Source organism: Zonotrichia leucophrys, unplaced genomic scaffold, assembly GCF_028769735.1.
Source record: "Zonotrichia leucophrys gambelii isolate GWCS_2022_RI unplaced genomic scaffold, RI_Zleu_2.0 Scaffold_85_192490, whole genome shotgun sequence".
In the NCBI taxonomy this organism is placed as follows: domain Eukaryota; kingdom Metazoa; phylum Chordata; class Aves; order Passeriformes; family Passerellidae; genus Zonotrichia; species Zonotrichia leucophrys.
Genome location: NW_026992290.1, coordinates 145,322 through 167,057, shown reverse-complemented (window position 1 = coordinate 167,057; position 21,736 = coordinate 145,322). Strand labels below are relative to the sequence as shown.

General features: G+C 55.9%; 4 protein-coding genes across 4 annotated transcripts; 3 read left to right on the top strand and 1 right to left on the bottom strand.

The window, feature by feature from the left end:
- Positions 1–223: 223 nt before the first annotated feature.
- PIP4P1 (phosphatidylinositol-4,5-bisphosphate 4-phosphatase 1) lies at positions 224–3,828 on the top strand. Its single transcript, XM_064737576.1, has 7 exons — positions 224–320; positions 482–660; positions 1,071–1,177; positions 1,959–2,064; positions 2,471–2,523; positions 2,631–2,721; positions 3,223–3,828. The coding sequence occupies exons 1-7, from the start codon at positions 248–250 to the stop codon at positions 3,367–3,369; spliced, it is 756 nt and encodes a 251-aa protein (XP_064593646.1). The 5' UTR covers positions 224–247; the 3' UTR covers positions 3,370–3,828.
- A 1,683-nt stretch (positions 3,829–5,511) lies between these two features.
- On the bottom strand, positions 5,512–9,692 carry APEX1 (apurinic/apyrimidinic endodeoxyribonuclease 1). Its single transcript, XM_064737575.1, has 5 exons — positions 9,446–9,692; positions 8,859–8,970; positions 8,620–8,777; positions 7,928–8,120; positions 5,512–6,321 (listed from the first exon to the last, which is right to left on the bottom strand). The coding sequence occupies exons 2-5, from the start codon at positions 8,908–8,910 to the stop codon at positions 5,807–5,809; spliced, it is 918 nt and encodes a 305-aa protein (XP_064593645.1). The 5' UTR covers positions 8,911–8,970; positions 9,446–9,692; the 3' UTR covers positions 5,512–5,806.
- Positions 9,676–14,232, top strand: OSGEP (O-sialoglycoprotein endopeptidase). Its single transcript, XM_064737573.1, has 11 exons — positions 9,676–9,810; positions 9,885–10,004; positions 10,599–10,774; positions 11,196–11,291; positions 11,402–11,451; positions 12,062–12,140; positions 12,717–12,782; positions 13,531–13,621; positions 13,809–13,884; positions 13,966–14,064; positions 14,136–14,232. The coding sequence occupies exons 1-11, from the start codon at positions 9,696–9,698 to the stop codon at positions 14,173–14,175; spliced, it is 1,008 nt and encodes a 335-aa protein (XP_064593643.1). The 5' UTR covers positions 9,676–9,695; the 3' UTR covers positions 14,176–14,232.
- Positions 14,233–16,656: 2,424 nt separating this feature from the next.
- On the top strand, positions 16,657–21,359 carry TTC5 (tetratricopeptide repeat domain 5). Its single transcript, XM_064737580.1, has 10 exons — positions 16,657–16,755; positions 17,582–17,744; positions 17,826–18,040; positions 18,574–18,763; positions 19,148–19,239; positions 19,445–19,501; positions 19,748–19,894; positions 20,029–20,216; positions 20,512–20,656; positions 21,148–21,359. Exons 1-10 carry the CDS (start codon positions 16,660–16,662, stop codon positions 21,298–21,300), a joined length of 1,446 nt encoding a protein of 481 aa, XP_064593650.1. The 5' UTR covers positions 16,657–16,659; the 3' UTR covers positions 21,301–21,359.
- The last annotated feature ends 377 nt before the right edge of the window (positions 21,360–21,736 follow it).

Below are 21,736 nucleotides of genomic sequence, written 5' to 3'. Positions count from 1 at the left end.
TTGTAAAGCAGGGCCAATGGGAACGCGCGGTGGGGTACCCGGAAAAGCGGCGCGCTGCGTTGCCAGAGCAACGCCGGGTTAGAAGGGAGGCTGGGAGTCACGTGATCCGTGAGGAGCCAATGGGAGCCCGCGGGTTGCCTCACTTGAGGCGGCGCGGCCAATGGCGGCGCGGGTGGCGGCGGTTCCGCCCCCGCGTGACCGGCGAGGGCCAATCGGGCCTGCGGGGGCGTGGCCACAGGGCGCTGTCATGGCGGACGGGGAGCGATCGCCGCTGCTGCCGCCCGAGGCGGGGCCGGGCCCGGGCGGGACCGCGGCCGCCGGTGAGAGGGGGCGGAGCCCCGCCGAATGGGCGGGGTTTAAAGCGGGGGCGGGGCCTGGGTGAGGCGCCGAACCGGGAGGGGTGTGGCTTAGGGCGCCGAGGGGAGGGCGTGGCGTTGGGGGGCGTGGCTCAGTCATTGATTCGCTGCTATTCCATTGGCAGGCGGTGCGGGGGCAGGTCCGGGTGAGGCCCCGCCCCCTTACTCGCCCTTGGGCAGCCCCGAGGCGCCGGGGGGGGCGGGGCCTCCGGCGGTCACGTGCCGCGTGTGCCAGCGGCCAATCAGCGTCGAGGGGAAGACGCATCAGCACGTGGTCAAGTGCGGGGGGTGTGGCGAGGCCACGGTGAGGGGGCGGGGCATAACCCATCCGGGCGTGGCATCAAAGGGGAAGGGAATGGGGCGGAGTCTCAGTGGGTGGAGTGGGGTGGGCGGGGTTTGGTATGGGTGGGTTCTGAGTGGGCGTGGCCTAATTGGGGAGAGGTCTGGGCGGGGTTTGAGTGGGCGTGGCTTCGTGTAGGGGCATGGGTGGGGTTTGGCGAGCTCTGGGCGGGGTTTGAATGCGCTGGGAGGCGGTTTTAGTGGGTGGGCGTGGTCTGAATGGCTTCATAAGGGGGCGTGGCCTGAGTGGAGAGATGTCTGTTCAGGGTTTGAAGTGTGTGGGCGGGGTTTGAGCACAGTGGGTGGGGTTTGGGCTGGGTATTTGGCCTCTGGGGCGTGTCCCGTCTGAGGCCACACCCCCTTTCCCCCCGTCAGCCAATCAGAACGGCGCCCGGCGGTAAGAAGTACGTGCGGTGTCCGTGTAACTGCCTGCTGGTGTGCAGGGCGTCGGCGCAGCGCATCGCCTGCCCCAGGCCGTACTGGTGTGTACTGGGATACACTGGTTTGTGCTGGTCTGTACTGGGAGGGGTTACTGGGTTATACTGGGGTGGGTTACAGTGGGTTATACTGGGCTGTACTGGGCTATACTGTGTGATACTAGGTTATACTGGGCTATAATGGGCTATACTGGGTTAAACTGGGTTATAGTGGGTTATAGTGGGTTATACTGGGTTATACTGGGCTATACTGGGTTATTGTGGGTTATACTGGGCTGTGCTGGGCTATATTGGGTGATACTGGGCTATACTGGGTTAAACCGGGCTATACTGGGCTATACTGGGTGATACTGGGATATACTGGTTTGTACTGGGTTATACTGCGTTATAGTGGGTTATACTGGGCTATACGGGTGTACTGGGTATACTGGGTATACGGGTGTACTGGGTAAACTGGGTATATGGGTTGTACTGGGTTATACTGGGTTATATGGTTATAGTGGGTTATACTGCTATACTGGGTTATGTGGTTATACTGGCTTACTGGGCTATCTGCGTGATACTGGGAATATACTGGGTTGTACTGGGTTATACGGTATAGTGGGTTACACTCTATACTGGGTTGTGCTGGGTTTACTGGCTTACTGGGTTATACTGGTTTACAGGCTAAGCTGGGTTATACTGGAGATGGGACAAACTGGGAGGGACTGGGGGTGTTCCCAGTTCGTCCCAGTATAACCCAGTTCTCCCAGTAAGCGGCTCCTGGTCCATACTGGGGGCACTGGGGGGGTTCCCAGTGCCTCCCAGTATAACCCAGTTCTCCCAGTAAGCGGATCATCAACCTGGGCCCAGTGCAGACGGGCGCGCCCAGCCCTGACCCCGCCCCCGGGGGCGTGCGCGTGGCCTGCGCCCACTGCGGGGGGCCTTTCCTGGTGAGACACGCCCCTTTATGGACACGCCCACCTCATTGTGCATGCCTAGCCCCACCCCTTTCATTACCTTACCCCAATAAACCACACCCCCTTCTCATTAATCCACTGCAGGGGGCCCTTTCTGGTGGGACACGCCCGTTTGTGGACATGCCCACCTCATTATGCATGTCTTACCACGCCCCCCTTGTGACCATGGCCCCTTCCCACGTTATTGTTCCCACCCGTTCCTGCTGAGCCACACCCCTTCCACTTCAAGCCCCACCCACTTAAGCCCCACCCTTTAAAGCCCCTCCCTATTTAAGCCCCACCCCCAAACTCTGACCCCTGAACACCAAACTCCTCCCCCTTTGTGCCTCGCCCCCTCTGGCTGCTTAGTCTTGGTATGACCACGCCCCTTTTCCCACAGTGGGCGGAGCTCCCCGAACGCTCATTGGCTCGCTGCCCGCACTGCCGCAAGGTGTAAGTCAGGCCCCGCCCCCTTTTGACCGCGGACACGCCTCCTTTTATGTGTGCGCGTGGCCTCGCCCCATTCCGGAGCTGACCACGCCCCCTCTGGCCCCATCCAGGTCTGCGATTGGCCGGCGGTTCCCACGGCGACGCTGCCTCTGCTGCCTATTGGCCGCCCTGCTGATGGGCGGGGCCGCGGCTGGGCTGGCGGTGAGGGGCGGGGATAAAAGGGGGCGGGGATAAAGGGCGTAATGGGTGGGGCTTAAAGGGGGAGGGTGTTTGAGGGGTGGGACTTGAGTGGGTGGGGCCTTAATGGGTGGAGCTCTAAAGAAGGAGGGGAGTAAAGTGGGTGGGAGTTGGAGGGTGGGGCTTTAAAGGGGGAGGGGCCTTAAAGGGTGTGGCCTAAGTGGGTGGGATTTGAAATGGGAGGGGCTTTTAATGGGTGGGTTCTAAGTGGGTGGGATTTGAAATGGGAGGGGCTCTTAAGGGGTGGAGCTTCACAGGGTGGGAATTTAAATGCGTGAGGGTTAAAGGGGTGGGGCTTTAATGGGTGGGGCTTAAGTGTGTGGGGCATAAAAGGGGAGGTGCTTAAAGTGGGTGGGGATTAAGTGGGTGTGGCTCTGAAGGGTGTGTCAGAAATGGTCGTGGCTCAAATGAGAGTAATGTAAGGGGTCAGGGGGCGTGTCCTGAGCCTGGCCCCGCCCCTTTTAGGCCGGCACGTGGTGGGCGTGGCGCCGGGGGGCGCGGTGGGTGCCGGCAGCGTGGGCGGCGCTGGGGGCGGGCGCGGGGGCGTGTCTGCTGCGCGCGGCCTATTGGGGCTGCGTGCGCGTCAGCCAGCCCCTCCCACCGCGCGCCTGACCACGCCCACCCGCCCCCTGCCTCGTGGGACACGCCCCTTCCTGCTGGGAACCTTCGCCTTTCAACGTGGGACACGCCCCTTTACTTCAGAGCCACGCCCCCTCATCGTGGGACACGCCCCTTCATCATGGGACACACCCCTTTCCTTCTGAGCCACGCCCCCTTCTTGTGGGACCTATGTCCCTCATCATGGGACACGCCCCTTTCAGTAAAACACACCCATGGGCGTGGCTTGTTGCTATGATGTCACTCAGCCACGCCCCTTCATTGCTGCACAACTTATTCTCTTCAGGCCCCGCCCCCTTGTTCTTTATTTTGCATGGTCCCGCCCCTTCCTGCATGACCCCGCCCTCTTGTACATAAGCCCCGCCCTTTTTCCGTGTACAGCGTTATTTATTGGCCACGCCCACAGAGGGGCTTGGCTCCAGGTGTAAATAAACCCAAAATCGGCATTTTTCACCCCAAAATTCACTTTTATTAAACGAAAATAAAAGGGGGCGGGGCCTGAGGGGGCAGGGACTAAGGGAGGGGGAGGGGCCAGGAGGATTTTGGGGCGGATTTGGGGGATTTTGTGTCCGAGCAGCGGCGGCAGCACCTGAGAGACCCAAATTGGGGTAAATTTGGGCGATTTTGGGTAAAAACGAGGGTGGGGAACCGTCTTGGGGGTGATGACGTCATCAGAACCCAAATTCAGGTAAATTTGGGTAATTTTGGGTAAAAACGAGGGTGGGGAACAACTCTAGGGCTGATGATGTCATCAGAACCCGAATTTGGGTAAATTTGGGGTAAAAATGTGGGAGGAGCACCATGCTGGGGCTGATGATGTCATCAGAACTGAAATTTGGGTATTTTTGAGGGAATTTGGGCAAAAACTAGGGCAGGGCGTCATCTTGAGGCTGATGATGTCATCAAGCTTTAAACTTGGGAGGTTTTGGGAAAATTTGGGGTAAAAACAAGGGAGGAACGCCATCTTGGGGCTGATGATGTCATCAGAACCCTGTTTTGGGTAAATTTGGGGACATTTTGGGTCAATATTCATAAAAAGCAGACAAAGCCTTTTTGGCTCTGATGATGTCATCAACACCCAACTCTGAGACATTTTGAGTGAATTTCGGCCAATTTTGGGCCAATTTCGGTACCGTTTTGACCCAGCCCAACCCAATTCAGTGTTACCTCACTCCAAGCCAGTTTTGGGTCAATTTGAGCCAATTTTGGGCCAAAACACATCCAGTTAAAAGCAACAGCGCTATCAAACTCCAACTTTGAGTGATTTTGGGTGAATTTGAGCCAATTTTGGGACGGTTTGGGTCCAACCTCACCCAATTCAATTTTGACTTGTTCCAAGCCAATTTTGGACCAAATTGAGCCAAAATTTGGCCTAAAACGCCAATTAAAAGTGTCTAAATTTCAGTGATTTTGAGCCAATTTGGGGACAGCTTGATGCAACTTTGGGCCAAAATGTGTCCAATCAAGAGCACCAAACTTTGAGTGTTTTTCAGTGATTTTAAGCAGATTTTGGGTTAAGTTGAGCCAAAATTGGGCCAAACCACATCTAATCAAGACTGTCTAATTTTGAGTGATTCTGAGTGAATTTGAGCCAATTTTGGGCTGATTTTGACTCAACAAAACCTAATTTATTATTTTCATTCCTCGCAAATGAATTTTGACCTAGAACACGTCTCATTAAAAGCGGGAAACGTGTCAAACACAGCTTTTGAGCGATTTTGGGTGAATTTAAGCCGATTTTGATGAAAAATGAGCCAATTTGGGCAATAACACATCCAATTAAAAACGTCTGCAAACTTTGAGGGATTTTGAGCGAATTTGAGCCAAATTGGGCCGTTTTTGGGCCAAAACGCCAATTAAAATTGTGTAAGATTGAGTGATTTTTGAGCCAATGTCAGCCGAGTTTGGGGCAAGTTGAGCTGATGTTGTGCCAAAACGTGTCCAGTTAAAAGTGTCCAATTGGAGTAATTTTGAGTGAATTTAAGCCAGTTTTGGGTGAAATTGAGCCAAAATTGGGCCAGAATGTGTCCAGTCAAGACCGCTAAATTTCAAGTAATTTTGGGGGGAATTTCACGCAATTTTGAACCAATTTTGCTGTAACCCAACGCAATTTAATTATGACCCACTGGAAGTTGATTTTGGGCTAAAACACGTGTAATCAAGAGCGGGAAATGCGTCAAACTCCAATTTTGAGCAATTCTGATCGCATTTAGGCCAATTTTGGGCCAAAACGAGCCAATTTTGGGCAACGACACATGCACTTAAAAACGTCTGTGAGTTTGACCAATTTTAAGTCAATTTAGGCTCATTTTGGGCCGATTTTAGCCAGTTTTGGGCCCAAACCACCAAACTAAAAGCCGAAAGCATATTAAAATGCAACTTTGCCCGATTTTGCCCAATCTCGCCCCAATATCGGCACGACAGCCGCTCCCTAGACGGCCAGCAGGGCGGTGATGGGGCAGTGGTCGCTGCCCTGCACCGTGTTGCGGATCTTGCAGTCGCACAGCGCCCCCGCCAGGCGCTGCGACACCACGGCGTAGTCCAGCCGCCAGCCCACGTTGCGCGCCCGCGCCGCGCCCAGGTACGTCCAGAAGGTGAAGGCGCCCTTGGCCTCGGGGTACAGGTGCCGGAAGGAGTCCACGAAGCCGCTCTCGAGGAGCCTGGTGAAGCCGTCCCTCTCCTGCGGCGTGAAGCCGGCGCTGGCGCGGTTGGCGCGCGGGTGGCACAGGTCGATCTCGCGGTGCGCCACGTTGAGGTCGCCGCAGAGCAGCACGGGCTTGCGCGCGTCCAGGCCGCGCAGGAAGCGCAGGAAGGCGGCGTCGAAGCGCAGCCGCGGCTCCAGGCGCACCAGGCCGCGCCCGGCGTTGGGCACGTAGGCGCAGACCACGAACAGCGAGGGGAACTCGGCCGTCACCACCCGGCCGTCCACGTCGTGCTCGGGGTCACCTGGGAGGGGACAGAGTGAAATGGGAGTCACTGGTTTGTACTGGGAGAGTGTTGGGCACGTAGGCGCAGACCACGAACAGGGACGGGAACTCGGCCGTCACCACCCGGCTGTCGACGTCATGTTCAGGGTCACCTGTGGTGGGGACAGAGTGAAATGGGAGTCTATACTGGTTTATACTGGGAGGGACTGGAATGGCTGGAATGGGATTTCAGTGCTTTGGGAGGGACTGGGAGGGGTTTGGGTGGATTAGGAATGACTGGTTTATACTGGGAGGGACTGGGAGGGGAATGCGGCCGTCCACGTCGTGCTCGGGGTCACCTGTGGTGGGGACAGAGTGAAATGGGAGTCACTGGTTTGTACTGGTTTATACTGGAGAGCGTTGGGAGTGATTGGAATGGATTTCCGTGCATTGGGAGGGGGTTTGAGTGCATTAGGAATGACTGGTTTATACTGGGAGGGACTGGGATGGGAGCGCGGCCGTCCATGTCGTGCTCGGGGTCACCTGTGGTGGGGATAGAGTGAAATGGGAGTCACTGGTTTATACTGGGAGGGAATTGGGAATGACTGGAATGGGATTTCCGTGCATTGGGAGGGGGTTTGAGTGGATTAGGAATGACTGGTTTATACTGGGAGGGACTGGGAGGGGATTGGGAATGACTGGAATGGGATTTCAGTGCACTGGGAGGGGGTTTGAGTGGATTAGGAATGACTGGTTTATACTGGGAGGGACTGGGAGGGGATTGGGAATGACTGGAATCACCTGGGAGGGGACAGAGTGAAATGGGACTCACTGGTTTATACTGGCTTATACTGGTTTATACTGGTTTATACTGGTTTATACGGGGAGGGGATTGGAAGGACTGGAATGGATTTCAGTGCTTTGGGAGGGGGTTTGAATGGATTAGGAATGACTGGTTTATACTGGGAGGGACTGGAATGACTGGAATGGGATTTCAGTGCACTGGGAGGGACTGGGAGGGAGTTTGAGTGGATTAGGAATGACTGGTTTATACTGGGAGGGACTGGGAGGGAATGCGGCCGTCCATGTTGTGTTCTGGGTCACCTGTGGTGGGGATAGAGTGAAATGGGAGTCACTGGTTTATACTGGTTTATACTGGGAGGGACTGGGATGGGATTTCAGTGCACTGGGAGGGGGTTTGAGTGGATTAGGAATGACTGGTTTATACTGGGAGGGACTGGGAGGGGATTGGGGCAGTTTTGGGGCGATTTCAGGGTGATTTTCAGTGCAGTTTTCAGGACAGTTCCGTGGCAGTTTTGGGGCAATTTCAGGGCAGTTGTGGAGCGGTTTTGGGGTGGTTTGGAACAGTTTGGGGTGATTTGTGGGCAGTTGAGTAATTCGGGTCAGTTTCAGGACAGTTTTGGGGTGGTTTTGGGACGATTTCAGGACCGTTTTGGGATGGCTTCTGCGCCAGTTTTCAGGACGGCTCTGTGGCAGTTTTGGGGCAATTTCGGGGCCGTTTTTAGGCCATTTTTAGGGCAATTTCAGGACAGTTTTGGGGCGATTTTGGGGCCGTTTTCGGCGCAGTTTTCAGGACACTTCCGTGGCATTTTTGGGGCGATTCCAGCGCGTTTTTTGTGCCTCACCGATGCCGTAGGTGACGTCGAGGGGCTCGGTCTTGGCCAGCAGCCCCACGCCGCTGTAGCCCGGCCGGTCCTTGGCGCTGCTCCAGAACTGGTGCGGCAGCCCCGGCAGCTCCCGCAGCTCGGCCGGCACCGCCGACTCCGCGCACTTGGTCTCCTGCAGACACAGCACGTCCGGGGCCTCCTCTTGAACCCACTGGGGTAAAAAACCACGGAAATGGTAAAAATCGATCTGAAAATACCCAATAATGGTAAAAAACCCCATCAAAAACGGTGAAAATACGGCGAAAAACGGCCCAAAATCAACCCAGAAACAGCGAAAATTCCCTTCTGCAGGCACAGCACGTCCGGGGCTTCCTCCTGCACCCACTGTAAAAAACGGCCCAGAAATGGTGAAAAACAGCCCAAAAAACCTGAAAAATTGTGAAAAACTCACCAAAATCGACCCAAAATGGAAAGACATCGAAAGTAACCCCAAAGTTGAAAATTGAAAAACAAATCCTCCAAAATCACCCAAAAATGGCAAAAAATTCCTCCAACACTGGTGGTTGGCCCCGCCCACCACCACAAGCCCCGCCCCATTCCTGTGTGTGCCTCCCTTTATCCCCTTAGGCCACGCCCACTCACATTAGCCACGCCTCTTTTCAGTCCCGCCCTTAGCCCATCCCTTCTCCCCACAAGACCCGCTCTCTTACCTTGGCCCCGCCTTTTTTAAGCCACGCCCTCAGCCCGTCCACGTTCCATGACGTCACCTTGAGCGTCCAGCGCCGCCCCTCGGGCGTGGCCTCGCGGGTGGGCGGGTCCTCGTACAGCGGGGCCGGGGAGGCCTTGGGGGCCTTGGCAGGGGCGGGGCCTGAAGGGGGAGGGGGCAATGGTTAAATACTGGTTTATAATGGCTTATACTGGTCCATACTGGTTTATACTGGTCACTCACCGGCCTCGTCCTCGCTCCCGTTCTCCTCCTTCTTCTTCCCGCGCTTCGGCATGGCGCTGGCCCCGCCCTTTCCGCCACTGGTTACGCCCCCTTTGGCCTTCAAGCTCCGCCCCTGTGCCGTGGAGATTGAAGGTCGTCAGCCCGAGCCAATGAGAGCTCGCCGGGGCTTTAAAAACCTCCCACCTCCCCTCAGAACGTGACCAATCAGAGCGCACCATAACTTTAACACCCGCCTGCCCTCATAATCCGGCCAATCAAAGCGCGCCGTTGCTTTAACACCCACCTCCCCTGAAAACGCGGCGAATCAGAGCGCGCCTCCCCTCACGCCGCGCCGGCCAATCAGCGCCCGCCGCCGCCACGTGCGGCCTTGGGGGCGGAACCGGGCCCGAAACGGAGCCCGAACCGGGATCGATCGGCTCCGAACTGGGCCGAACCCGCCCTCCACTGTCTCTCATTCATCTCTCTCAGTGACCAATCAGCGCCCGCCGCTCTCCCGGTTAAACATGCCCCCTCCTCCGCGGTTCTTCCCCTAACCAATCAGAACGCGCCGTGCCTCAGGCCACGGGACCAATCAGAGCGCGCCGTACCTCAGAGCGCGGGACCAATCAGCGGCGGCGGCGGGAGCGGAGACTCCGCGAGCGCGGGAAGCCGTGAGGGGAGCTGGTGGTCAATGGGGGGCGTGGCCGGAACCGGAAACGCTCCGGAGGCTGCGAGAGGATTGAGGCGGGAAACGGAATTGACGTAGCGGAGCGGCGGGAGAAGCGCCGTGAGGAGGGAGAACCGGCGGGGGGGCGGCGGCGTGACGTCAGAGCGGCGGAGCGCACCGTGCGTGACGTCATGCCGACCGTGCTAGGCCTGGAGGGCTCCGCCAACAAGGTGGGGGCGGGGGTGGTGCGCGACGGCGCCGTCCTCAGCAACCGCCGCGCCACCTACGTCACGCCGCCGGGACACGGTGACGTCACTTCCCCTTTCCTCCCGTCCCGGTGCCGGTGCCGTTTCCCGGTTCTAATGCCGCTCCATCCGCAGGGTTCGCCCCCGGGCCCACCGGGCGGCACCACCGGGCCGTGGTGCTGGGGCTGGTGCGGGACGCGCTGAGCGAGGCGGGCGTGGAGCCCCGGGACCTCGACGGGGTGGCCTTCACTAAAGGTACCGGCACCGGGAACGGCACCAGAACCGAACCGGGACCACATAAATTGGTTATAAAGCCCACAGAGCCCACAGACCCCATAGATCCGTTATAGGCCCCACAGACCCCATATATCCCCCAATGACCCCAAAAATCTTTACAGATCCCATAAATCCCCCCGAGGTCTCCCACAGACCCCACAGATTTGGTTTGTGTGGTTTCCATTGGGGTTTTTGCGGGGTCCTGAGGGGATTTTGAGGGGCTCTGGACCCTCCCATTCATTCCCGGGGGGGGGGCGGTTCTGGACGATCCCATTCACCCTGGGAGGGGTTTTGGTTATTTGGTCACTGCCACTCACCCCGGGGGGGTTTGGACCCTCCCATTCACTCCAGGGGAGGTGATGTTTGGATGCTCCCACTCACTCGGGGGTGAGTTTTGGGGGGACACGCTGTCCCAGCTCTGGGCTCACTTAGTATTTATTTATTTTTAATTTTTATTTACTTATTCATTTATTTATTTTTTATTCCTTTATTTATTTATTAATTTAATATTTATTTATTGTTAATTTATTTGTTCTTTATTTATTAATAATTTATTAATTTCTCCATTTCCAGGCCCGGGCATGGGCTCCCCGCTGGCGGTGGTGGCGGCCGTGGCGCGCACGCTCGCCCAGCTCTGGGGGCGGCCCCTGCTGGCTGTCAATCACTGCCTGGGCCACATCGAGATGGGCCGCGCCGTCGGCCCCGCCCCCGACCCTCTCGTGCTCTACGTCAGCGGCGGCAACACCCAGGTGCCTGTCGCGATAGGGCCGAGATAGGCCGCGATAGGGGACGATAGAGAGCGATAGGGCCGCGATAGGGGTCGGGGGTAGGGGGGAGACCGCCGATATCGCGGGATGTCGTGATCAGGGAGAGGGGAGAATGGGCGATATTGAGATGGGAGAGGGAGGGAATGGCCGATATTGTGATAGGAGAGGGAGGAAATGGCCGATATCATGGGATATCGTGATGGGGGAGCGAGGAACTGGCCAATATCGTGAGATATCGTGATAGGAGAGCAGGGAAACGGCCGATATCGCGATGGGAGAGGGAGGGAATGGCTGATATCATGGGATATCACGATGGCAGAGGGAGGAAATGGCCGCTATCGCGATGGGAGATGCAGGGAACGTCCCCTGTCGCGATAGCCACGCCCCCCTGCCCCGCCCGCAGGTGATCGCGTACGCGCGGCGCCGGTACCGGATTCTGGGCGAGACCCTGGACGTGGCCGTGGGCAACTGCATCGACCGATTGGCCCGGCTGCTGCAGGTGGGACACGCCCACCGCGGGGACACGCCCACCGCGGGGACACACCCGAACTGGCCACGCCCCCAGAACTGACCCCGCCCCCAGAACTGACCCCGCCCCTTTCCCCACAGATCCCCAACGCCCCCAGCCCTGGCTACAACGTGGAGCAACTGGCCAAGAGGTGAGCCAAAAACCCCGGAAATGAACCCAAAAATGAGCCCAAAAGTGAGCTCAAAGTGACCCAAAACCTGACCCTAAAATCCCCGGAAATCACCCCAAAAGTGACCCCAAAATCCCCTGAAATTGCCCCAAAAATGAGCCCAGAAGTGACCTCAAAGTGACCCAAAACTGACCCTAAAATCCCCTGAAATCACCCCAAAAGTGACCCCAAAATCCCCTGAAATTGCCCCCAAAAATGAGCCCCAAATCCACTGAAATTATCCCAGAAGTGGCCCCAAAAGTGACCTCAAATCCCCCTGAAATTACCCCAAAAACTGAGCCCAAAACTCCCTGAAATCACCCCAGAAATGACCCCAAAATCCCCTGAAATGACCCCAAAACTGAGCTTAAAACTGACCCCAAAACTGAGCGCAAAATCCCCTGAAATGACCCCAAAACTGAGCTTAAAACTGACCCCAAAACTGAGCGCAAAATCCCCGAAACTGAGCCCAAAACTGAGCTTAAAACTGACCCAAAATTCTGGGATTTTTCCCCAAATCCCAAAGTGATCCAGAATCCCCCAATTTTACCCCAAACTGACCCAAAATCCCGGGATTTTCCCCCAAACCCAGGGGTCGCCGCCTGGTGCCGCTGCCCTACGTGGTCAAAGGCCTCGATGTCTCCTTCTCGGGGCTGCTCTCGCACCTGCAGGTACCAAAAACCCCAAAACTCACCCCAAAAACGACCCCAAAACCCCAGAACCTTAAAACCCTAAAACTGAGCCCAAAACTGAGGCAAAACCCCCAAAATTTACACCAAAACTGAGTCCAAAACATCCCAAACCCACACAGGCGCCCAAAAACCCCAGAACTGATCCCAAAACCCCAAATCTGACCCCAAAACTGACCCAAAACCCACAAATCTCACCCCAAAATTGACTCTGAAACTCCCAAAAACCTCAAATCTGGCCCTAGAATCCCAAATCTGACCCTAAAATCTCTGGGATTGACCCCAAAATTCTAAAACTGACCCAAAAACCCCAAAATTGACTGAAAAATCCCAAACTTACCCCAGAACTCCAAAACTGACCCCAAAACTCCAAAAATCCTTAATCTCACTCCAAAACTGACCCCAAAATCCCAAAACTGACCCCAAAACCCCAAATCTGACCCCAAAATCCCAAATATGACTCCAAAAACCCCAAAATTGACCCAAAATCGACCCCAAAATCCCAGAATTAATCCAAAACCCCCCAGATTGCCCCAAAATTTGGATTTTTTCCCCCAGGCTGTGACCCCGAAGCTTTTGGAGTCGGGGGAGGTGACCCCCGAGGATCTCTGCTTCTCCCTGCAGGTAATGAAAGGGTTAATTAATGTTAATTAATTGGGGTAATTAACGGGGTTTTTTGGGGTTAACTTTGGTACAATTTTCAGGCATTTTTGGGAGGCTTTTGTAACTTTTTTGGGGTGGGTTTTAGGCTATTTTGGGGCTCGTTTTGGGACTTTTTGGGAAAATTTTGGGACAATTTTTGGGACATTTTAGGGCCATTTTTGGGGCGGTTTTTAGGACATTTTTGGTGGCAGTTTTGGGCAAGTTTTGGGCTGTTTTTAGGACTTCTTTGAGATTTCTTTCAGATATTTTCGAAGCCATTTTGGAGCATTTATTGGGGGCAATTTTGGGCCATTTTTGGTGTGGTTTTTAAGACCTTTTTGGGCCATTTTTAGGACATTTTTGGGGCCATTTTTGGGCTGTTTTTGGACCTTTTTGGGCTATTTTTGGGGCCATTTTGGGGCCATTTGTGTGGACATTTTTGAGGCCATTTTTGGGGCCATTTTTGGACTTTTTTTGGGCTGGTTCTGCAACTGCTTTTGGGCCATTTTTAGGACATTTTTCAGCCATTTTTGGAACATTCTTAGGACAATTTTAGGGCCTTTTTGGGTGATATTTGGGCTATTTTTGGGGTACTTTTTGGGAGATTTTTAGGACAATTTTGGGCCATTTTGGTGCCAATTTTTGGGTGATATTTGGGCCATTTTCGGTGATGTTTTAGGGCCGTTTTTGTGCCGTTTTTGTGTGATTTTGCCCCGTTTCTGTGTCCCAGGAGACGGCGTTCGCCATGCTGGCCGAGGTCACCGAGAGGGCGCTGGCGCTGACCCGGGCGCGGCACCTGCTGCTCGTGGGGGGCGTGGCCTGTGAGTGGGCATGGCCACACCTGGGGTGGGTGTGGTCACACCTGAGGGGGCGTGGCCTTCCCAAAAGAGGCAGGAGCAAATGGGCGGGGCCCAGCTCTGCATAAAGAGGGGCCTGACCTCCATTTGCATGTGAGGGCGGAGCCAGGGGTGGGCCACGCCCAGGTAACGCCCACCCACCTGTGTGCAGGTAACCACCGGCTGCAGGAGATGCTACAGAGCATGTGCAGGGCCCGGGGGGCGGAGCTCTGCCCCGTCGATGACAGGTGAGGGCATGGCCTCCCTCTGGGGGGGCGTGGCCTGCCTCGGGAGGGGGCGTGGCACACCTGTGACCTTTGACCCTGCAGGTACTGCATTGACAACGGCGCCATGATTGCCCAGGCCGGGTGCGAGATGCTGAGGGTGGGGCAGGTGACAGAGCTCAGCCAATCAGGGATCACGCAGAGGTCAGGGGGCGTGGCTGGGTGGGTGGGGCTGTGTGGGTATTGGCTGAGCTCTGACCTTTGACCTCTGGCAGGTATCGGACGGATGAGGTGGAAGTGACGTGGAGGGATTGAGGTGGCCACGCCCACAGTGGCCACGCCCTTTTAATAAAAATATTCCCTATCCCCTCATCTTCTGGCCACGCCTCTTTTTTTGTTGATAATGTCATTCAGTTGGTGGCTCTGCCCCTCTTGAGAGGACCAATCAGCCCCTGGTATTCCTTGTCAATCACCAGTGGTACCATACCCTATTGCGATCAGTCATCTGCAAGCCACGCCCCTTGTATTGGTTTACAATTATACATACCTGTCAATCATCAGGATAAGCCACACCCCTTAAATTGGGTTACATTATTACATTACCTGTCAATCATCGACTGTAAGCCAAGCCCCTTGCTCTGAGTTACATGAGTACCATATCTGTCAATCAACAGCTGCAAGCCACACCCCTTGCATAGGGTTACATTAGCACCTTATCTGTCAATCAACAGCTGCAAGCCACGCCTTTTACATTGGATTACATAAACCCCTCTGTCAATCATCATCATGTGAGCCAAGCCCCTTTTTAATCATGCCTCATTTGCATAACCTCGCCCCTCTCCTGCCAAGTGGCCAATAGGATTGGCGGGCGGTGTTTTGCCGGCCAATAGCAGCGCAGGGGGCGTGGCTTTCTAAAAGGGGCCCGGCGGGCGAAGGCGGCTGCGGCTCAGTCCGTGAGAGGCCGGCGAGGGGATCGCAGGGCTGCGCAGTAAGTGGGGGAATGGCGGCTGTGGGGGAGTGGAGCCCTGTCTGTGTGTTCCTATCGCGACATGTCGCCCGATCGCGATCCCGACCCGCGTTCCCCCCGTCGCCGCCAGCCGCGGGCGCTCGGGGTTTTAGCGGCGTCGCAGAGCAGCAGCGGCGGCTCTTTCTTCACCCGGCGGCGCGGGGCAGGGAACGCCCCCGGGCTCCGCCGGTATTTGGGGAGCCGCACAAACGCTCCGGGGATCTCCTCGGGATGTATTATTTGGGGACGATTAATTAGGGAGTGATTAATTCGGGAGGGATTAATTAGAGTGGGATTAATTGGGATCCGGCGGTCCCACTTCCGTCCCGCTCTGACTCCGCTTCTCTCCCCTCAGGCGGAGCCGCCGGCTGGAAGCGCCTTCTGGAGGATCTGCGCTGTATAACTTTCCTTTTCTGGGGGGATTTTCTTGGGTTTTTATTTTGGTGTTTTGGCGGGGTGTTTACTGGTGTTTTAGTCGTTATTTTAAGGGATTTTTTGCTTAACCTCACTTCATTTTCTCTCACGATTTCCCCCCGCCACCACGTGTTCCCCCATCCTCCCCTGTAGACTTAATTCCTTTTACTTTATTACGGATTTTAAGACAGAATTTGTAAGTTTCGGTGGAATTTTTAAGCCTTTTCACCCCTGTTGGGATAACTTTTCACCTCAAGGATGAGCCACTGGCGGGAAACCGCGCCCCGAGGATCTCGGCGCTACAAAAGTAGTTTTAAACCATTAATTTACGTTTTTTTTTTACTTAGGTTTCCCCTTCAAGGATTTCTTTTCGCATTTGAAGTTAGCAGTTCGATTTTTTAATGGAGTTTTCGGAAGTTTTTTGCCCGATTGGAGGCGGTTTTGCCTCATATTTCCACCCTCAGTATTTCCCCCCCCGCTCACGTGTTCTCTCTCTCCTTTAACTTTACCCAAACATGAATCACATTAAAATAAAAAACGATAAAACCTTTTGCACGAGGTTTACCTCCTAATTATTGCTTTTAATCGATTTTACTTTTTTTTGCCCCCTTTTTTCCTCCACTATTCCCTGTCCGCGCAAGGAAAAAATCACAGTATCCAATTTTATCACTTTATTTTCTATTTTTACTTTCGCACTCCTCAGTTCCACCGTTTCCCGCAGGGTTTTGGGCTTTTCACTGTTTAATTTCTATTGTTCTGGGTTTTTTTCCGTTGTTTTGATGTTATTAATGTGTTTAAATTATGCGACTGTATAAATTATATAATAGTTTAATTTATATGATTATTTTATGAAGCGCTGGAATAAATCCTGCTTAACCGTGCAATTTACTGAATTTGCTGGGGGCTAAAAGATAAAATTTCTTTATTTAAATGTTTTTTAAATAAAAACGCAAACCATTGTGTCGAGTCCCACCGTGAGGGAGCCGGGATGGGGCGGGGCCAGCGCGCGGCGGGAGAATGGAGGGGCGGAGTCTTACCTTTAAAGGATACATGGATCCGCCTTTAGGGGCGGGGTATGCCCTTAAATGGGAATGAGGAGGCGCGGCCCCACCTTAAAAGGTGCGAGAGGCGAGCGCCGTTTTAGGCTGGGGCGCGGCCAGTTTAAGCGTGAGGGGCCACTTTAAGCGTGAGGGGGCAACCAATGGTAGCGCGGAAGGGAGGATGAGGCCGGAAGTTTCGGCTACAGCACCCAATAGGAGTGCGGCTGGAAGAAAAGGCGGGAAGAAGAGGCCGGAAGTGGCAGCGCCGCAGCCAATGGGAGGCCGGCCGGCCGTCAAAGGAGGGAGCAAGAAGCCGGAAGTGGGCGTGGCGCCGCTGTCATGGCGGCGCCCGAGGAGGAGGCGACGGCGGCGGATGGCGGCGGGGGAGGGGATGGAGGGGATGGCGGCGATGAGGAGGCGCTGAAACGGCTCGAGGTGGCGGAGGGGAGGGACCCCCGGCCGGGGAAGGGGCGGGGGGCACCGGAAGGGGGAGGGATGGGACTCCCGTGGGGGGGAAGGGGCGCTCTGAGGGGACCGGGGGCCTCTGAGGGGATGAGGGAGGGGCGGGGAGTCGTGAGGGGTCTGAGGGGATGAGGGAGGGGCGGGGAGTCGTGAGGGGAAATTGTCCCAGAATGGCTCAAAAACAACTCCGGATCGGCTGCGCCAGCTGGGGGGGATTTTGGGAATTTTGGAGATTTTTTGGGATTTTTTTTGGTGGTGTTTTGTGTTATTCTGGGTTATTTTCGGTTGATTTTGGATTGATTGTGGGGGTTATTTTTAAAGGTGGTTTTGGGCAGATTTCGGGGGTGATTTTGGGCATGATTTTGGATGATTTTTGAGGTGATTTTGGGGGTAATTTTGGGTTATGTTTTGTGCTGATTTTCGGTTATTTTAGCGTTGATTTTGGGTTATATTTTGGGGTAATTTCAGGCTATTTTGGAGGTATTTTCGGGTTATATTTGGGGATATTTTGAGTTATATTTTGGGGTAATTTCAGGGTATTTTGGAGCTAATTTTGGCTTAAAATTTGAGTTGTTTTGGGGTCATTTCTGAGCTGATTTCGCGTCGGTTTTGGGTTATTTTCCTCTTGATTTTTGGTTGTTTTAAAGTTCTTTTGGGTTATTTTTTGAGCTGATTTTGGGTTATTTCTCAGCTAATTTTGGGTTGGTTTTGGGTCATTTTTGAGCTGATTTTGGGGTAATTTTGGGTTGATTTTGGTTCATTTTTTACCCAGTTCCCACCAATTTCTGTTCCTCCCCAGGGCCTGGTGACAGACCTCTACAACTTCCGGGATTCCCTGCCCACCCGTGACCCCGCCCACGACCCCACCCATGACCACGCCCATGGCCACGCCCCCGACCCCGCCCAGGACCCGCTGGTGGCGGAGATGGAGCGGACGCTGAAGCTGATGGAGCAGATCCACGGTGGGGGCGTGGCCAAAGGGGGCGTGGCCAGGGCGTGGCTGTGAGCGTGTCCATCCTAACCCCGCCCCCCTGTTTTTACAGTCTCTCCCGAGGGGCGTGGCCGGGCGCTGGTGCTTCGCGCGCGCGCCCTGGGCGTGGCCCCTGAGGTGGGCGGGGCCAGGGCGGAGCTGGCGCTGGGCCACGCCCTGAAGCTGGACCCCGCCCTGGGCGTGGCCTGGAGGCAGCTGGGGGAGCAAAGATGGCGGCGGGGCGACCTGCGGGGGGCGCGCGAGGCCTTCGGGGGGGCCCTGCAGCAGGTGGGGGCGGGGCTTAAAAAGGGGAGGGGCTTAAAAAGGGGAGGGACCTCGGGGGGTTTGGGGGAGGATTTTGGGGATTTTTGGGGAATTTTTTTGGGGTTTTTAATTAATTTACTGAGGGGATTTCTGGGTGGTTTTTGGGGTGGTTTTGGGGATTTTTGGGACGTTTTAGGGTGCTTCTGTGGTGGATTTTGAGGTGATTTTTGGGTGGTTTAGGGTGGTTTTCAGGTGTTTTTTTCCGAGGGCTTTGGGGACTTTTGGGGGTTTTTAGGGTGATTTTTGAGGTTTTTGGGGTCCCTGGGTGGTTTCTGGGATATTTGTGGGGATTTTTGGGTTTTTTTTGGGTGGTTCATGGATGATTTTTTGGGTTGGTTTTGGTGGTTTTTGGGGGGGAGTTTGTGTGATTTTTGGGGGGATTTTGTTTGGATTTTTGGGGGACTTTTTGGGTTACCTGTCTGGCAGGGGGTGTGGCCAAAGGGGGCGTGCCCTCCCCCATTGGCCCCGCCCCTAACCCCGCCCTTTTCCTTATCCAGGGGGAGGACCCCGAGGCCCGGCGCCTCCTCTCCATGGCCCTGCGCGCCCAGGGGGCGGGGCCAGGCCCGCGGGGGGAGGGGCCAGCCCCCGGGGGGGCGGGGCCGGGCCCGGGGGGCGGGGCCTTGCGCGAGAGCCTGGCCCAGGCGGAGGCGGCCGTCAGGTGCGACCCGAGGGACGGCCAATCGTGGTGTGAGTACACCTGGGGGAAGGTGAAGGGTTAAACTGGGGTGGGAGGGGCTCAGGTGTGCCCAGGTGTGGTTTAGGTGTGGTTTACCTGTACTCAGGTGTGGTCAGGTGTACCTCAGGTATCTCAGGTGTGTCTCAGGTGTATCCAAGGTGTGCCCAGGTGTATCTCAGGTGTGGTTTAGGTGTTCCCAGGTGTGTGTTACCTGTGCCCAGGTGTGCTCAGGTGTTCCAGATGTCCTGGGTAACGCCCACGTGTCTCTGTTCTTTTCCTGGGGGGCAGATAGGATACCCAGGTGTATCTCAGGTGTGCCCAGGTGTGCCCAGGTGTGTGTTACCTGTGCCCAGGTGTGCCCAGGTGTGCTCAGGTGTGCGTTATCCCTGTTGCAGATGTCCTGGGTAACGCCCACGTGTCGCTGTTCTTCGCGGGGGGGCAGAGCCCCGGCAGCGCCCGGCGCGCGCTCGCGGCCTACGCACAGGCGGTGAGAGAGGGGCGGGGCTTAACCACGGGGGGCGGGGCTAGCGGAGGGGCGGGGTCATAGAGGGGTGGAGCAGCGCCCGGCGCACGCTCGGGGCCTGTTCACAGGGGGTGAGAATGGGCGGGGCTTGAACAGGGGGCGTGGGTCCGGGCAGGGGGTGTGGTCTGGCAATGGGCGTGGTCTAACTGAAACCCCGCCCACTTTCCAGGAGCGCGTGGACCCTGCGGCCGCCGCCAACCCCGACCTGCACCTGAACCGCGCCACGGTGAGAGGGGCGGGGCTTCAGGGGGGTGGGGCATGGTGGGCGGGGCCTCTGGAGGTGGGGCCTAAAGGGGAGGGGCTGGAACTACAATCCCCTCCCAGTTTAACCCAGTTTAACCCAGTTTAACCCTTTCACCGCTGCTGCAGAACCTGGAGCGGTTCCAGGGGGCGCTGGAGGGGCTGAGCACACACCAGTACAAACCAGTACAAACCAGTATAACCCAGTTTAACCCCTTTATCCCACTCACAGTTATTGCAGTACCTGGAGCGGTTCCAGGGGGCGCTGGAGGGCCTCAGCCGCGCCGCCGACCTCGCCCCGCAGTGGGAGGAGCCTCGGCGACGGCACCAGCAGCTGATTGGCTACCTGGGCGACCTGTGCCGGCTGCTGGAGACGCGGGTACGGGGCGCTGGGGTTACTGGGAGGGACTGGGAGGGACTGGGAGGGGGTTGGGGGTCGCTGGTTTATACTGGGAGGGGCTGGGAGGCGTGTCCTCGGTGGGCGTGGTCACTGATTTAAGCCCTGCCCCCCAGGGGAAGCTGCGTGGGAAGCGCCGAAGGGGCGTGGCTGGGCCGGTGCCCCTCCCCCTGCTGGGCCCGCTGGGCGGGGCCGGGGGGCCGCGCCCCTCCCCCATCGCCGGGCTCCGCCCTGGGCCCAACCCCCACAAGGTGGTGCTGGGCAGGGCCCTGTTCAGCCTGACCCCGCCCGGGGGCGTGCCCTAGTGAGTTGTACTGGTTTGTACTGGTTTGTACTGGGAATGGTTTATTTGCAATGGTTTATAATGGTTATAGTGGGATTTAATGGGTTATACTGGGTTATACTGGGTTATACTGGGAATGGTGGGTTATACTGGGAGGGACTGGGGGGAACTGGTTTATACTGGGATGGACTGGGAGGGACTGGGAGGAGTTTGGGGGTCACTGGTTTATACTGGGAGGGACTGGGATATACCGGGATGAACTGGGCTGCAATGGGGGCGTGGTTTTCACTGACCCCACCCCTTTGTGACGTCGCAGCACGATTGGTCTCCAGGACGGGGGCGGGGCCGTGGCCGCCATCACCGTCTATAACTCCGCCCCCAATTGGGGCGTGGCCGTGGGGGACGCGGTGGGCGTGGCCGAGCCCGTGATGAGCCAGCACCTGCACCAGCACCAGGGACAGGTCTGTACTGGTTTGTACTGGTTTGTACTGGGTTATATCGGTCCATACTGGTTTTTACTGGTTTTTACCTTTTTTAAATTTTTTTTTCCCATTTTTTCCACTCAAACTGGTCCATACCGGTTTATCCTGGTCAATACTGGTTTATACTGGTTGTTGCCATTTTTTCCTCTTTTTTTTCTGATTTTTTTTTGTTCTTATCCCACCCAAATTGGTCAACACTGGTCCATACTGGTTTATACTGGTTTTTAGCATTTTTTTCAATTTTTTTTCTGCTTTTTTCTACCCAAACTGGTTCGTACTGGTCCATACTGGTTTTTACTGGGAATTGAGATGAACTGGGAGGGTTTTTGAAGAATTCAGGGCTCCAAAATGGGCAAAAAATGGGAATTTTTACTGTTTTTTTTGCTTTTACTGCTCCATACTGGTTTTCACTGGTTTTTACTGGTCCACACTGGTTTTTACTGTTTTTTACCGGTTTCTCCCCATTTCAGACGTTCTCCTTCGTGTCCCTGCGCGTCCCCTCCCCCCTCTCGCTGGTGGTCAACGGGAAACGCCCCCCGGGCCACGCCCTGGCCCCGCCCCGCCTGGCGCTGACCAATCCCAGCGCCATGCCCGATGAAGCCACGCCCCCCAGCCGGTGCTGACCACGCCCATTCGGCGGCGTCCAATGGGGGGGATTTGGGGCAATAAAAGAGAAATTTGGGAAATTTGTGTGAAGTGATCTGTGGGGGTGGGGCTGCGGCGGCCATATTGGATTGTGTCTCATGGGGCAGACATCTTGGGTGGGTGTACATGGGCAGCCATATTGGATTGGTGGAAGCCATATTGGATTGTGTCACTTTGGCGGCCATCTTGGATTGTGTCACAATGGGGCAGCCATATTGGATGGGTGTATGGGGGCGTGGCCATTTTGGACTATGGCATACAATGGCTGCCATCTTGGATTGTGTCACATGGGGGCCGCCATCTTTCCAGGGGTGTGTCCCACCCCTTTTGGGCGTGTCCAACGCATCCTGGGTGTGTCCCACCCCTCCTGATCATGCCCTGCCCCTCCCTCCATGACTCCTCCCATAGCCCCTC